This window comes from Brassica napus, chromosome C9, assembly GCF_020379485.1.
Source record: "Brassica napus cultivar Da-Ae chromosome C9, Da-Ae, whole genome shotgun sequence".
NCBI lineage: Eukaryota > Viridiplantae > Streptophyta > Magnoliopsida > Brassicales > Brassicaceae > Brassica > Brassica napus.
This window is the reverse complement of record NC_063452.1, coordinates 53505925-53522486: the sequence shown is the minus strand read 5'-3', so window position 1 is coordinate 53522486 and position 16562 is coordinate 53505925. Positions and strand designations below refer to the sequence as shown.

At 38.0% G+C, this 16562-nt stretch overlaps 1 protein-coding gene and 1 non-coding gene across 5 annotated transcripts; one reads left to right on the top strand and one right to left on the bottom strand.

Annotated features, from left to right (window-relative positions):
* Positions 1–7864: 7864 nt before the first annotated feature.
* On the top strand, positions 7865–7971 carry LOC125593658. The gene has a single exon (XR_007329558.1). It is a non-coding gene; the product is annotated as a small nucleolar RNA R71 (small nucleolar RNA).
* Positions 7972–12922: 4951 nt separating this feature from the next.
* LOC106376413 (beta-glucosidase BoGH3B-like) lies at positions 12923–16449 on the bottom strand. 4 transcript variants are annotated; one of them, XM_048767385.1, is made up of 10 exons: positions 16324–16449; positions 15704–15950; positions 15409–15613; positions 15211–15301; positions 14998–15140; positions 14354–14597; positions 14180–14284; positions 13910–14092; positions 13625–13829; positions 12923–13550 (listed from the first exon to the last, which is right to left on the bottom strand). In XM_048767385.1, the coding sequence occupies exons 2-10, from the start codon at positions 15936–15938 to the stop codon at positions 13066–13068; spliced, it is 1896 nt and encodes a 631-aa protein (XP_048623342.1). In that variant the 5' UTR covers positions 15939–15950; positions 16324–16449; the 3' UTR covers positions 12923–13065. The 4 variants fall into 4 exon arrangements, with proteins under 4 accessions (XP_048623342.1, XP_048623340.1, XP_048623341.1 ...); XM_048767383.1 differs by having other exon boundaries at positions 16148–16426; XM_048767384.1 differs by having other exon boundaries at positions 15704–15975; positions 16324–16426.
* Between the last annotated feature and the right edge of the window lie 113 nt (positions 16450–16562).

Here is a 16562-nt window from a genome sequence, read left to right as displayed (position 1 = left end):
CCGGTTCCAGTCGTAAGCAAAATGGATTCAACAGCTTTACAGACGAATTCTTCAGAATCAATAACTCAATATCATTAAAGGGAATCAGAATCAACAACTTAATTTAGTGCTACTTTTGGAGAGAATGCTTAGTCTTTTACATATCCATGATTCATACACATTAGCTATTTTACATGGACAAAGACTGGTGATTAGAGATAAGAACATTACAAAAAACGTTTAAAGAAAATCATAATGCCTCTCCTTGTCTTTAATGGTGATGTCAAAAATATTAGGAAAGTTTGTCCCAAACAATGCGGTTACAGCTTATAAATTAAAACCAATTGTCGAAAGGACATGGAGAACCTGCAAACGGGCCAATTAAAATGGTTAAGATCTCATATCGTTAACAGGTTTGAGATCATATAGAAAAATCGTTTAACCTTTTTCTGCTAAATTATTTTCAATTTCTACACAAATTTGTAAATATTTAGTTTATTTTCAATAAAAAAAATGACTTTGTTTCTGGTGGTCTATCCACGCTAGCGGACATTATTTCATTGTTATTTGAAGAATTTGATGTTTTGCAGTGAGTATGCAAGATTGCGAAGTTGATTTATGGCATATAAAATTAGCCAGCTTAATATGCATACTTAGAGAAGTTCTTTAGTTGAGATAAGAAATTCATAAATAATTCATTTGCTGTTGGTTATTATACAGAAGAACTGGCTACAGCTCCATGTGGTTATCATTTATAAAAGAATACATAGAATTCATGATGATGAGACAGAAGGAAAAACACCAGAATCAATCATATATCAAGAAATAATGAACACTTCAGTCATCATTGAGCTTCTTCGCCAAGATCTCAACTGAAAGGATAGCAATTGACCTCAAAAGCTTCACCTATTTTAAGAAATTTACTTTTTAATTTTTCACCAAAATAGAAGATAATAAAATACATGTATCTTCGTCAGGAGTATTATTTTAGATCACAATCTAAACTTTAGTATAAATATATATTTTTCTTCAAATCATTCCATGTAGAAATATTCTTGGCTAGGTAGATCAACAAAACAAAATAAAACAATAGAGGCAGAACCAACGTCAAATATAAACATATGCAGATGAGAACGTATAAACTACATATAGAATTTAGACTCTAACTTGCAAGCGTCTATGGCGAAGAAATTTATATACATTAAGAACGCAGTCAAACTCCTGCAATAGAAAAAAAACTGCACTTTTAATGTCTAAGAAACTAAGAGTAGAAAATAAGAAGTTAACCTTCTCCCCATAGTTGGGAACAACAACAAACTCCTCAATGACAAACTATAGTGTTAAGATATCTCCCTAGTTGCGCAAAATTTGATCCTCTTGAACACCATAGACTTTTTGTGAGGCTCCAGCCCAGTGAGGAAGCTTTATTTGCTTTGTTGGATCAATAGACTTCTCATGTTAAGAAGGACAGCTTGTAAGGCTATTTGCAGAAAACACAACTTAAAAGGTAAAACAGTCGCAAATCTCGTACTTCCTCCAGAAAGAGCCTCGAGAGCGTCTTCACCCACTTGTTATGATTCTATCTACCTCTGTTGAGTGGTAACACTTTTATAGGCTGAAGCAAAAATATCACCAGCCTAGAAAACTCACAACAGACACATGAATGCATGAGATACATATCCAATGCTTTAAGATAACAGTTTAAATATGTAATTAGCATAATGAAAGTCATGTATAGTCAAGTCACTTAAATTGTATTGACCAAAGATCATCTATAATACTATATTTTACATAACCACTATTCACAAAGCTGTCAAATTAGTTATGAACCAAATGAGGACTCTCTCATATTACCTAGTCAAGAAGGAGCTTGTACTCCAAAAGGTACATTGTAAGAGCGCTGTTTCTGGAGCACGATCATTGGAGTTGATAAGATTTATAAGATACTGCTCAAGTACGACTTTGGATCTTCTTGTTAAGGGAGTCAACGAAAATGGGTACATAAACTACAAAAAAGGATATAAAGATTTAACCTTTTTGGATTTCTAGAGTTGTCGAACCCGAAGCAAACGCAGGAGGAGCGATCTCCACCATGTCGAAATCCATTGACGACGTTCCTCAAGATTGATTCTTTATGCCTCACAAAACAAAACAGATGCAAAAGTGATTCAAAGAGCCGATATAACAATTGCATATGTAAAAGTTCAACTCGAACCGTTTCATAGATTTGGAAGAAGCTCAGACGTTTCCAAGCGCCGCAGAAAGAAGGAGAGAGACGACCTATGTTTCTTTGCTTCATTAGATTTAGGGCTATCGAGGTCGGGCCGACGGAACGCATACATAATCAGAAAGTAGTAGCCCAAAACACTATAGATATTCTCCTAACGATAAAAGCCCAACAAATTCACAGATTAAATGAAGTGCTACGTTTAATACAGCCGGGACACGTGTCGGCCTGTCAGGCATCGACTTTTCACGTGGCAAAGCAGGAGTGAGGCGAACATATTTTTATATATATAGATAACTAGATTTATAACTATCTAATTTTGAAAATGTAACAGTTATTTATAGTATATTGTTTACACTTTGATCTTATAACATATTTTCTACAACATTATTATTCTTCAAAGTTATTAATATAAATTACTTATGATTTTATACATTATTCAATTTGTTATTAGTTGTCAATCCAAAATATTAAAATTTAAAAATAAATAATAGTACTAATTAGTTATTAATTTATAAAATCTTATAATTTATGTAAATGAAAAATATCCTTTTGCGATTTCTAAATATTTTGTGGGAAACAATTAAGTTTATTACGATAAGAATAGTTGTATATGAAGATATATTCTACTAAATTTTGAATTAAAAAAAATATACAATAAAGTGAATATCTTCATATAGAGTATTTTCAGTTTCTTTTGGAGTAAGATATTCTGTAAGTTATTTGTGAAAAATTATTGTTGAATATCTAAAATAGTTCAAAATTCACAGATTCACTTATTTGCCTTGACAAATCTTCTCAAATGTTTGTTGAGTATTTTTCAGAATATTAAATTAATGATTTGTAGTTATTATACTTAAAATGAAATGTTCAAATATACAATTTTATTTCAAATTTTTTATAAGTTTCTACGATTATAAATGGCAATTTGACAGTAAAAATGGGATCGATTATTCGCTGCTTGAATTGTGATATTACGTGTATACGCACACCAATTAACCTAATGTGCACACTACCACAATCGAATGGTATGTCGATGTAGCACTTTAGGATCGAATCCACAGAGACCAACTATTACACTTTATCTTTATGGGATCAATATCAAGCTAAAACAATATGGGGGTTTAAAGATTTGAGGGTTTCGTGAGAAACAAGTAACAAGATTAATTAAAGTATTCAGATAACTAAAATGCTAGCCTAGGGTGGTTTGATCGGGTGTTAAGCAAGTGTGAGCCAAACAATTATTCAAGTTTAATTAAGAGCAAGTCTAGAACTCGGATCACTCAAGTAGAACAGTCCACTGTCGTGGTACTGCTCCCTATGCTTATCGATCTTGATACCTAAACTCTCGTTTGGATCAAGATGCGACAGCAAGCAATAGAGATCAAGTCCGATATGTTCACAAAACACCCTAACATCTACTTTCGCTGGTTAGGGATGCAATGCTCATTCAAGTTATGTCTAGCAACCTATAACACTTTTGATGAATAGATTAAACCTAGAATCAGGCACTAAGTGGTTAACTTGATGCAAGCCTTAAGAACAACAGTGAATGAAGACAATCGATTTATAACTTATTTATGTCTAGCTCACGGATCTAACACCCTAACACCCTAGACTAAGCAAGCTGACTACTCAGCCATAGCTACAGAGAACACAGAGATAATAGATGAAGAAAACATGCTGAATCAATAAAATAAAAGAGATAGGGTTCAGGATTCTTCTCAAGAGTGTAGAGATCCTTCTCCCTTTACAATAAGCAAATCCAACAATGGAGTTTTCGGGTCTGGTTCCTCTCTGTAAACTAGCGTAGAATGATAAAGAGAAATAGAAAATATGATATATCAAAGCCACAGGCGGCTGGGAGAGAAAATATGGATAATTAGGGCAAATCCCGTAATGATTGTAGTTTCCTTAAAAATCTCTGCCGCTGGAACACTCACTCGGAACAGTCACTCGGGTTGCTCCGCTATCTGACTGTTCTGCGTAAAACCCACCAAATTGCATTGTTTTCTGCCTTTTTTGTTCCAGCTGGTCCATCTCCCATCCAATGCAACTCCAGACCTGTAATGACTCCAAAAGGACTAGAAAGACTCGATAAAGACTTGAAAACCAATTTAAAAGCATATATACAAGATGTATAAAACACCATATATCAATTCCCCCAGACTTAGATCCTTGTTTGTCCTCAAACAATGTCAAGTATCAAGAACAGGGAGAAAAGTTTGAAAGTGTGGGAACTCTCCTATTCTCAGCAACCATACTTTAACCACGAATCTCTGAACCATACAAGCAGTAAAACTAGGACAACACACCCTTACCGGAACCCCACTGACTGCTGTTCAAAAATCGGCTCCATACTCTTCATCTCAAACCTGAAAAAGCAACACTATCGAGAGAGAACTCCCTACATTCATTTAAGAGTAGCGTGAGCTTCTCATCACAGGCATCATTCAGGGTAGACGGTCTAGGTGTGGAACAGGCTATTTAATGGTGGAGTTAAAAGTGTTTAGGGGCTACCATTTCATTGAAGAGGATGCAGGATATCACACAAAATGACAAGAGAGGATAGATCCATTGATGTCCACAGCCTCTACTCGTTTTTGCTCTATCTGGTGCGATTGTTCTGATGACGGAACATGGAACTGATTGTTTTGCGTTCCACTTTCCTTTTGGTACCCACTCCTTTGCTCGATCTTTCCAGTGGCTCATATTTCTTTGATCTCATCCCCTTCTCCATTACCTTATTTTTTTTTTTTTTTTTTTTTTTTTTTTTTTGAAGACTGATATGGTGATGTGACAAAGAAGGAGGTCATACATGATGGTTCTGAGTGCCACTGGTGGTTCTGATTTCGCAACCATTCTGGTTCTCCACCCCTGCTCTTGCGCAGTTCATTGGTTATGAAGCGGTTGCTCCCTTAATCTGCTTGTTCTCCTTTCTGCCATAATTTCTGGAGCAGTAACGAGTAGGAGGCTTCGTAAATCCTTTTCTTTCCGACATTTTTGCACATATCTGCACATATGACACTGAAAAACAAATGCATGAAGGTGGAATAAAGGCTAAGGTGCAGGGTGGGAACTAGCTAAAGATGAGCTAGCCACTCATGATCAGCAAGATGGATAAAAAGGATAAGAAGTCCTGAGTGTGTCTCGTTTCCTTGATCTAATGCCCATAACAAGAAGAATTTCAGTTAAGATTAGGTTCAAGTAAGGTGGAGTTAAGTCTACCCAGTGTAACCTGATCGGCTGAGAACTTCTGGAGAATCAAGTGAGATATGTCAGGGTGTTCCAGGTCCACATGTGTGTTTTTCGCCACTGCTAAGGTCACTGAATAAGATAACAAAAGCACAAGGTGGCCAGTGATCAACACAGAATAAGGTCCTAATTCCCACAAAGTTTTGACTGACTCAATAAAGACTGATTCAAATTGACCCAAAAGAAAGAAACGAGTTAGTAAACAACGAAAACCCTCCCCCAGACTTATTTCACAACGTCCCTGGTGTGAAAATAAATCAGAGAGAAGGAGAAAACAAGAATAAATATATATATATATATATTTTTTTGGGTTGAGATACTTACCTGAGTGGAGCAGGCGCTCTATGAAAATTCTGGGTGTTCTATCGTCAGATGATAGCCTGGAACAACCGCTCTTTTCTGGGGGTAGGTTGTTCTGTTTCTACAACCCAGAATTTTTGAAGTATCTCGGATTTTTTTTTTGCTTTTTGACCTGAGACTCAATAAACTAAAACGAAAATAAGTAAACAAAAACAAAACCAAGTTATATTTACACGTAACAGTGGGTTGCCTCCCACTAAGCGCTTGGTTTAAGTCTCTAGCTTGACTTGGTGACTGGGATCAGTCGGGTTGAGCAGGAGGACTTGTTCCAAAACAAGCTCCACAATCAGACATGTTCAACTTCAAAACTCTGCTCAGCAACCCTTTCACAGCAGCTTCTCCTTTCTCTTTCAGCTCATGTGTGAGCATTACTCTGACTTTAGAGAAAGGTTTAAAGGTACCCTTGCACTTTACCTCATACTCAATGGATTTCTCATCACACAAGCGAGGTATCAAAGTCATCATAGGATCACCCTTGACCCTTTTCTTCTGAACTTTCTGTTTCACCCTTGAATTCTCTCTGAATTTAGTAGGATCAGTGTTAGGATCTTCATCAGATAACAGCCTGCTCTCACCCTTATCACCATGCTCCTTCTCTGGAAAAACCTTCAGCTTTTCTACATCAAACACTGAGATGCGAGAGGCGTGTGATGAGGAAGATCTGGTGGGTACAGCCTTGTAGAAAACTTTCTTGCTGATGTTGGAGAAGCAGACTCTCTTGTTGGGCATATCGATGGTTGCTCCAACAGTAGCCATGAATGTCCTTCCAAATATCAAAGGCATCTCATGATCCTTGTTCATCTCAACAACTTGAAACTCAGCAGGAACAATGCATTCCCTTACTTGAACATGAAGGCTGCAGATGGTTCCATATGGGACTGCTCTAGAAGAGTTTGCAAAGGTCAGGGTCAGCTGAGAGCGCTCAACATCAGCAATACCCAAATCGTCTACAATAGCCTTTGAGACGAGATTCACACAAGAACCAGAGTCACAAAGAGCATCCTTGATGGTTGTTCCTGCGATGGAACATGGGAAAACAAACTTTCCAGGATCATCAACCTTAGGCAATACCTTCAGTGCTGGTGTAGACAGAGCTTTGGCATAGAGGACCTTGATCTCCTCTTGAGTCTCTCTACAGTTTCTAAAAAACTTGAGCAATGGACGAATCTGCAGAGCATCTTCAAATGCAAGTTCTTTAGGAAGCCTTCTCACCATCTTGTTAAAACCTATCAGCTGCTCTTCACTAATGGGATCCATCAGATGTCTAGGTGGAATTGGATAGGGAACCTTGGGAACATAGACTCGAGATGGTGGAGTCTCAGCAGGTTCGCTAGGAGCAGTCACTCCAGAGCTAGCAGACTGCTCTGCTCTCTCTTCTGCGCCTGGAGCAGTCTCAGCGAACGGCTGCTCTATTGCATTACAGTGCTCAGTCCTAGGATTTTATCTGTTCTTTCAGGGAGCGTCTCTTGTTGCCTCTTGACACTCTCAACTGTTTGAGCAAGCTGAACATCGATCTTTCTTATATGGATCGCAAGATTGTCATACTTGTTATTCAGCTCAGTGAACATGTTGCCCATCTTGGTGTCTATTTCCGTGGTTACGTGATTCAACGCCTTGGCTTGAACCTGCTGACCCTGCAACAGCTGTTGCATCATCATACCCAGACCCTTCAGCTCATCTGGTTGACTGTTCCCGTTAGCTGGAACAGCTTGCTGATTGCTCTGCGGTTGTCGCTTGTTCTGTTTCTGAATATGCCCGGCCGTAGCTTGCTCCATGTTGAAGACGTGCCCTTGGTTGTTTTTCAGTAGCTGATCAACCTTGGCAGCCAGCTCATCTTTTTTCTGGGTGTCAGAACTGTTCCCTTTCTTGGAGCAATCACTCTTCTCTTTCTTATTAGCTGAGCTAGCAGCCATGTTCTCAATCAACTTAAACGCTCCATCAGTGGTTTGAGTCATGAAGTCTCCATTGCTCGCAGAGTTTAGAGCACCTTGGTATTTCCAGTCCACTCCATCATAGAAAATGTCCAGGAGGTAATCATCATCAAATCCATGGTGAGGACATTCTCTGCTATAGTCATTGAAGCGCTCCCATGTGTCGCAGAAAGGCTCATCAGTGAGCTGTCTGAAGGAGGTGATCTTGTTCCTAAATGCAGTTGTTTTCGCCTTAGAGTAGAAATGGCTGAGGAACGCTGATCGGACCTGTTCCCATGAAGTGAGAGAGCCGGTAGGGAGAGAGTTCAACCACCGTGCAGCTTTTCCATCAAGAGAGAATGGGAATAACATGCACGTGATGTAGTCTGGTGGAACACCATTCACGTGAGTGAAACTGCAGACTTTTTCGAAGCTCTCAATATGCTCCATTGAATTTCTGTAGAGAGACCAGAGAACACCTTTCTCTGTACTAGACCGATCAAAGTAGGCTTGATCGTGAAGTCTTGCCTGGTGCAGAGTGGAGGACCAATGGCAGAGCGCGTAGTAGGGATGTTGGAAGGAATGTTTCTCTGCCCGATTGGAACAGTCTGCGCTTGTTGTTCCTGCCGCGCGAGAGCAGCCTGTTCAGCAGCATCCTGCTGAGCTTGGATGGTATGCTGCATTTGTTGCATCTGCTGCTGCATGAGTGCCATAGCCGCAGTGAGATCATCCTGATTGGCGTGATCACCCATAGTGGTGTCGGTTTGCCTTGGCTGTTGACGATTTGTTCTTTCTAACCTTGCTAGCTCCTGGTTAGTAAATGTAACTAACTATCCTTGTGCGTTTCTCCGAGTATGTCTACAGGTAATGCACCTGAAAAATTAGCTGCAACAAAACGGATAGAGCAAGTTAGAGGTCTTAGACTAAATAAATAACCGAAAAATATATGTAAAAAGATGGTCCCCAGCAACGGCGCCAATTTGATATTACGTGTATACGCACACCAATTAACCTAATGTGCACACTACCACAATCGAATGGTATGTCGATGTAGCACTTTAGGATCGAATCCACAGAGACCAACTATTACACTTTATCTTTATGAGATCAATATCAAGCTAAAACAATATGGGGGTTTGAAGATTTGAGGGTTTCGTGAGAAACAAGTAACAAGATTAATTAAAGTATTCAGATAACTAAAATGCTAGCCTAGGGTGGTTTGATCGGGTGTTAAGCAAGTGTGAGCCAAACAATTATTCAAGTTTAATTAAGAGCAAGTCTAGAACTCGGATCACTCAAGTAGAACAGTCCACTGTCGTGGTACTGCTCCCTATGCTTATCGATCTTGATACCTAAACTATCGTTTGGATCAAGATGCGACAGCAAGCAATAGAGATCAAGTCCGATATGTTCACAAAACACCCTAACATCTACTTTCGCTGGTTAGAGATGCAATGTTCATTCAAGTTATGTCTAGCAACCTATAACACTTTTGATGAATAGATTAAACCTAGAATCAGGCACTAAATGGTTAACTTGATGCAAGCCTTAAGAACAACAGTGAATGAAGACAATCGATTTATAACTTATTTATGTCTAGCTCACGGATCTAACACCCTAACACCCTAGACTAAGCAAGCTGACTACTTAGCCGTAGCTACAGAGAACACAGAGATAACAGATGAAGAAAACATGCTGAATCAATAAAATAAAAGAGATAGGGTTCATGATTCTTCTCAAGAGTGTAGAGATCCTTCTCCCTTTACAATAAGCAAATCCAACAATGGAGTTTTCGGGTCTGGTTCCTCTCTGTAAACTAGCGTAGAATGATAAAGAGAAACAAAAAATATGATATATCAAAGCCACAGGCGGCTGGGAGAGAAAATATGGATAATTAGGGCAAATCCCGTAATGATTGTAGTTTCCTTAACAATCTCTGCCGCTGGAACACTCACTCGGAATAGTCACTCGGGTTGCTCCGCTATCTGATTGTTCTGCGTGAAAACCACCAAATTGCATTGTTTTCTGCCTCTTCTGTTCCAGCTGGTCCATCTCCCATCCAATGCAACTCCAGACCTGTAATGACTCCAAAAGGACTATAAAGACTCGATAAAGACTTGAAACCCAATTTAAAAGCATATATACAAGATGTATAAAACACCATATATCAAATTGCAAGACTCTTTATCACAATTAAAATTTACAAACCATTAACACATATAGGCCTGGGCATTTCGGGTATCGGTTCGGTTCGGTTCGGGCATTTTGGGTTTCGGATAGTTTGGGTAGGAGGCTAGAGGATCCATTTACTATTTGACCTATTTTCGGTTCGGTTCGGTTCGGATAGTTTCGGGTTCGGTTTGGTTCGGATAGTAAAACTAAAAAACGGGAAATACCCGAAAAATATTCGGTTCTCATTTGGTTCCGGTTCGGGTTCGGATAGTTCGGGCAGTTCGGGTAATTCAGATAAAATATCGGTTATTTAGGGTAAAATATTAAATAATTAGGATGATTTAGAAAAGAATTTTGGATATTTCGGATAAATCTATCCGGATAGTTTCAGATACTTTCGGGTAGTTTGGATACTTAATAATAATTTAGTTATCCTCAACTATTTTCGGATACTTTTAACAGATTTTTAAATTAAAAATATATATTTAGTTATATCATATGTATATATAATTAATATTTTTATATATTCGGGTACCCGTTCGGTTCTCGGTTCGGTTCGGTTATTTCAGATATAGAAATATAGGAACCGTTCGAGTATTTGAGGGTTCTGGTCTGGTTCCGGTTTCGTGTATTTCGGTTTGGTTCCGGTTCGGTTATTCGGTTTCGGTTTTTTTGCTCAGGCCTAAACGCATACATGCAGAACTGAAAGGATGAGCTTTTGAAATTATATACAAATTGGATTGTTTGCATAACTATTATCATTATGAACTGCAAGATTTTTTTTATGATCATTACATATGCGTGAGATGAGAAAGCAAATTTTTGTTGTGGTTTAACTAGCAAGTTTAATGGTATGTGCACCAATACAGAAATTAAAACTAAAACAAAGTAAATCAACAAATATATTCATCAACAATCACATGTGTAAAAAGATCTGTGTATTTTATATATTCTTAATAATATTAATCTGTATAATGATGTTTCCACATTTATTGTTAAGATAATGGTCAAAATTTATTATTGGGATGATAAAAAAAAAATTAGTACACTTTTTAAAAGTGTAAGAGATGTTTTAACCTAAATATCATACATGAAAAAATAATGTGATATCATTTAAAGATTTGTTGATTTACTTTACAAATTATAATTTTAATTTATTAATGTAAAAATAATACATGTTAAGATTTTAATGAATTGGTCTAACAACTTTTTATCAGTAGATAAAAACAAGACTCTAAATTAATAGAGTAGAAGTATTTTATTTTATATCTGAAATAGAAATGAATATTTTTCTAACAAAATATATTTAAAATCTTTGAAAAACTAAATTGATATTATCGTTAAAATATAATTTAAATATTTCATAGAATTTTTAGATTTATTTATGAATTAAAAATAAATTAACTTTAATTTCCAATGATATTTATGATAATTAATTTTCAGAAATAAAATTTAAAGGATGCCACAAAGATTTTGTTAAATTTAATTTCCAATGATATTTATGATAATTAATTTTCAGAAATAAAATTTAAAGGATGCCACAAAGATTTTGTTAAATTTTCATTTAAAAAAACTTCATTTTCATTTCAAATAAAAAGATTAAAATATTAGAAGATATTATAATTAAATCATGTAAAATTTGATAAACTTTCTAAAGAATAGTCAAAATGAAGACAACACACATGAAATAACTTATAACTTATGTTTTAATAGTATAGATAATTTGTTTTTGTATATTCCTAGCGATTCCTGAAATAACACATAATTTTGCCTTGTCATCAAAAACTTTTGACGCTCAAACCTCTTTCTGGTTTAAGAGACTTCTTTCCAGATTGTAGAAAGCAATGGATCATATCTCTAAACTTGGTTGCAATGGCCTCTGGAACCATATCAAGCCTAGGGAAAATGTCCGCAATTTCAAATTCATCAACTGTCTCTGAAAAGAACAAACTTAAACAAGCAAAATGAAGCTCTTTGAGTTCAAAACCGATGAAATAACACAATACCAAACCATTTTCTCATAGATATTCAAAGGGAAATAAGAATTTCTTACCAAATCAATGGTTTTTTTCGAAACAGTCTCGATAACCTCATGTTTCTTCTCTATAGTTGATAATCTAGAATCACAAATACCATAAAATAAACAAATAGAGCCATTAAACAGCAGAAAATCACAACAAACCATGACATGATGCGAAATCTGTACAACCATTACATTTCTCAAGAATTCAAAAACAAGACTATGAACGCAAACAAATCCTAACAAGTACATAAACCAACATTGATAGGAAAAAAAAAGAAATCACAAGTTACATGACATTTGTGATGTTTGGTGACCCGATTCCTTCGATCAAACAAATTTAGAGAGAATCCGAACGAACCCAAAAAAGGAATATTGACTCTCCTCATCTTCGACAAAGAAATCTCGAGTACACCACTTATCTGAGCTCATTTACATCCTCTCACATCTTTCGACCATTGCTTTCACCGCTCCATCATCCAATTAAACCTTTTCAACATTTGTTTCAACGTCATTCATGTACTAAACCACAACAATGTCGATCCATTCGAACAAATGATACTTATTCTACAACACCAACTTCTCAAATCACTTTGTTTTTCAATATCAATTAACAAAAAAAAAAGTGTTAAGAAACAACTAAACTCTTTTGATTCATGAGGACAACAATAGAACAATCTACCCGTTTTTTTTTTTTGTGTATGATGTTCTAATAATCTTGTTTCTCCACATCGACACTTTCTCGTAATTCCTCCTATTCTCAGAAGTTCTAATAGGATCCCTATCTTTCCTACGCTAAGTAATGAGACTGTGTAGTCTTCACAAACAAACCAGAGATATTTAAGGACCAGGTCCTACCTAGATTGTTTTCTTTTTGTATAGATAATAAAAGTTTTTGTTTGTTTATTTAAATCTTTTTATCTCCCGGTCCCTTCAAACCATATTAACTTCTGGTGAATTTAATTAGGCTGTTTTACTATAATTACGTAACATGAACTATATTCTTAAAGCTTTGAATAGAATATAAACTCAAAAGTTGAGACAGGCTCCAAATTTTTCTGCCGTCGTCTGCTTCTCAAGTTATACAAACTCAAATGTGATCAGTTGAATAACTAAACTTATAGCTTCGGAACAAGACAAGCCTACAACTTGGCTGGTTGTGTGGTCAACCCAAAACCGAACGGGTACAACGGGTCATAGTGCTGGTCGCCAACATTCATCGGCAACTGATTCACCGACTTAAACCAAGTCCGAGCCAACTTTCCAGTGAACCCATAATCACCAAACAGAGCATCAGCAACCCCTTGACCTTCCGTCCCCGGAAGCCAAGCTGCCACAAGGGCATCAATGGTCGAAACATAAGGCTCCATCACCACGGGACGCCCAGAGACAACAACCACCACACACTTCATTGATCCGCACACGTTCCCTATCGTGCTCGGACCAGGTTCACTTATGGTCAGGTTAGTGCTGTCCCCATACATCTCAGCATAAGGCGGCTCACCCACGACCACAATGGCGTAGTCAAATTCACCAGACTTGACGAAGTTTGCATCGGGGTTTTGGTTGTAGACGACTTGTGTGGTCGGAGCCACTGTATTCTTCACAGCCGCAAGGATCGTTGTACCTGTGAATCATCAAAACCAAACTCAGTATAACTAACATATGTAACATGAAGTTCTGTATCATCAGTAAACATACCAATGGTGAGGTCGTTGCCGTCAAGGCCTTGCCAAGTGATGGTCCAGCCACCACATTGATACCCCAAGTTATCAGCGTGTGTTCCCGCCACAAGGATCTTTCCCGTCTTCTTAGGGAGAGGAAGCAACGGGTTATCTCCTTTCTTACCATTCTTGAGCAGCACTAGAGATTTCCTCACGGCTTCACGAGCTAGTTCCCTGTGTTCCTGTCAAAATTTGCGCAGAGTTTTTGTTCAGTTTCATAACTGATGATGAGTAAAAGAGGAGGATAAAACAAACAACGGACCTTGCTACCAAGTTGGTTGGCGAAGGTGAGATCAGCCAGTGGTTCCTCAAAGAGTCCCATTGTGAATTTGATCCTTAAGATTCTCTTCACAGCGTCATCAATCCTGCTCATAGGGATCAGATTTTTGTTTATCTGATTGTTGATTTCATCTATGAACTCTGTGTAGTTGTATGGCACCATGATCTGCATAGAGAGAGACACACACACATACAATAATCAAGTAACCAAATGGACCGTATAACAAATAAATGTAAGGTAGAATCACTTAACCATGTCAATTCCAGCGCTGATTCCCGCGTAGACAGAGTATGAATAGTTAAGATGCGGAGGATTCGTGATCCTATCAATCCCCTGCCAATCAGAGATGACAAAACCCTGCAAAGGAAACAGAAGCTTTTAGAACCAAAGAACAGCCAAGTGCATCCAACATGAATCATTTCTTACTCTGAACTTCAACTTGTCCTTGAGGAAACCCGTGACGAGTTCCTTGTTAGCATGCATTCTCAAATCGTTCACGGCAGAGTAGGACACCATAACCGTTGCAACACCCTTGTTTACAGCCTTGTAATATCCAGGCATGTGGATTCCAAATAGCCCGTTCGAGTCAATCACCGTGTTGTTCTCATCTATCCCTCTCACTGTACCTCCATCTCCCACAAAATGCTTAGCACAAGCCGCAACTTTTGATCTGTTACCGTCACAAACTCATTTAGATAAACTCAAGATAAAGACTGAAACGAATCTAACCAAACTTATACTATCTCCTCTAATGAGTGGGACAGGGACTGTTTAGATGCTTCACACTGGTCCTACAGTGGAAGAGACTCTTTAAGAACTTGTCTGAACCTACTATAGATAGAGTTGAAACATGTCACATGTGTTGCCTAATCATAGACTGCCAGGCACTTGTGAAATTGACAATCACTACATTGATTCATCTGTTATCCTGAATCTATTAACACTCAAGGGCCAATAAGTTCTAAATAAAAGCACCCGTGATCATGATGACCCGAGGCTTGTCCCCCACTTTGATCATCAGGATTCAAACATAAAAGAAGCAAACCGGGTATAAACATAAAGATACTTACTTTCCACCGACAAAGGGAACACCTCTTCGCTCGGTAGGGAGGTCACCTTGCAAGCCGGGTATAATCTCAGTCATCTCCTGGACAATTCTATAATCCTCGCTATAGCTCTCGTAGCATCTTCCCCATCTCGGATCCCTACAAACCTGTCAAAGTATAACACTATTAAGCACACAGGTTTCTTGATTAGACTACTTCAAACTAGTATATACTTACTGCAATGCAGGGAGCAAAGGCATATGGGATTCCAGTCGCTCTAACTTCAAGTGCGGTTGCTTCCCCAATCCTCTTAAGTAGCATAGGATCCCTACAAGATTAGTAAAAACACACAAATATAAAGCTGGTCTCATGTTTATAGCCGTACAAAAGTTTATTTATGAACAGTTCTTAAAGGCCTTGTTGGACAAAACTTGCCTGGTGACTCCAAGGCCTACATTGTGAGGGAAAATGGTGGCGCCGTACACGTTGTTGTGACCGTGAACAGCATCAATCCCATAGATCATGGGGATCCCAAGGCGGGTGGAAAGAGCAGCCTTTTGAATCTCATTGACCATGTTCACCCAAGCTTCAGGTGTGGCCTTTGGTGCAGGCACACTTCCTCCACCGCTCAACACACTCCCTACACATACATCAAAGATAACCCCCCCCCCCCCCCACGATGTCAACTAACTTAGACTTAACAGACACAGTTCCAAAGATTTCTTCTAACCTATGAAGTAGTTCTTCATGACATCAGGTGTGGCTACGGTGCGTTCGATCTGAACCATCTGACCAATCTTCTCTTGGAGAGTCATACGGTTCATCAGGTCCCTGATTCTTGCACCCAAAGGCTGCTTTGGGTCTTTGTACTTTGGAGCACCCCCAGTATCAGCAACATCAGCAGCAGCAACGGCCAGGGTACAGAACAGCAGGAGAAGACATAAAGCCTTACTCAAAGTCCCCATTTTTTTCCACAACTAACACAAGTGCACATAATGAGATCTAAGCTATTAGTCAGAGGAACTGTTTCATTGTAATATCAAATTAAAAAAAAAAAAAAAACATAACATATTGCTAGACAGAGATGGTGAAACAGCTGGAGGAAACAAGAAGAACAATCTGAAGAATGAAACAACATCAGAAAGCTTGGATGAACATAAGAAGGTAGCATTACCGGAGAGAGCTGGAAAAATCAGATCTTTAGAGTTTGAGAAAACAAAACAAGAAAAAACTTATAATAAGAAGAAACCCCAGATGAGAAACTCAGTCAGGAATCTTTACTGGTGTTGGTATAAAAACAGACTAAGGTATTTGAAATCAATACAGAAGCAAGAAAGGAATAAACTTAACGATTGGAGGAAGAGGAAACAAAGAAACTTATTAGTCTTGGAAATGAGGTTTAGGGAGAGAATCTTCTTGGCGACTGTATAGTAATCTCTCTTCTCTGCGAAACAGTAGAGTGAGATCTTGGAAACTGTGCTGCTACCTTTTTTATAAGCACTCGAAAGTTGTTCTCCTTTTTCTCCACGTCCCTTCACACTTTTTCAAACATTTTACCCAAAAAAAAATATGGTATTCTTTCCGTGATA

Coding starts and splice junctions, on each gene's coding strand:
- LOC106376413 (XM_048767385.1), bottom strand. CDS start 15,938: ATGGGGACTTTGAGTAAGGCTTTATGTCTTCTCCTGCTGTTCTGTACC. Junction 15,141..15,210: donor CCTTTGCTCCCTGCATTGCA/GTAAGTATATAC, acceptor ATACTTTGACAG/GTTTGTAGGGATCCGAGATG. Junction 14,598..14,997: donor GTTCCCTTTGTCGGTGGAAA/GTAAGTATCTTT, acceptor TGACGGTAACAG/ATCAAAAGTTGCGGCTTGTG.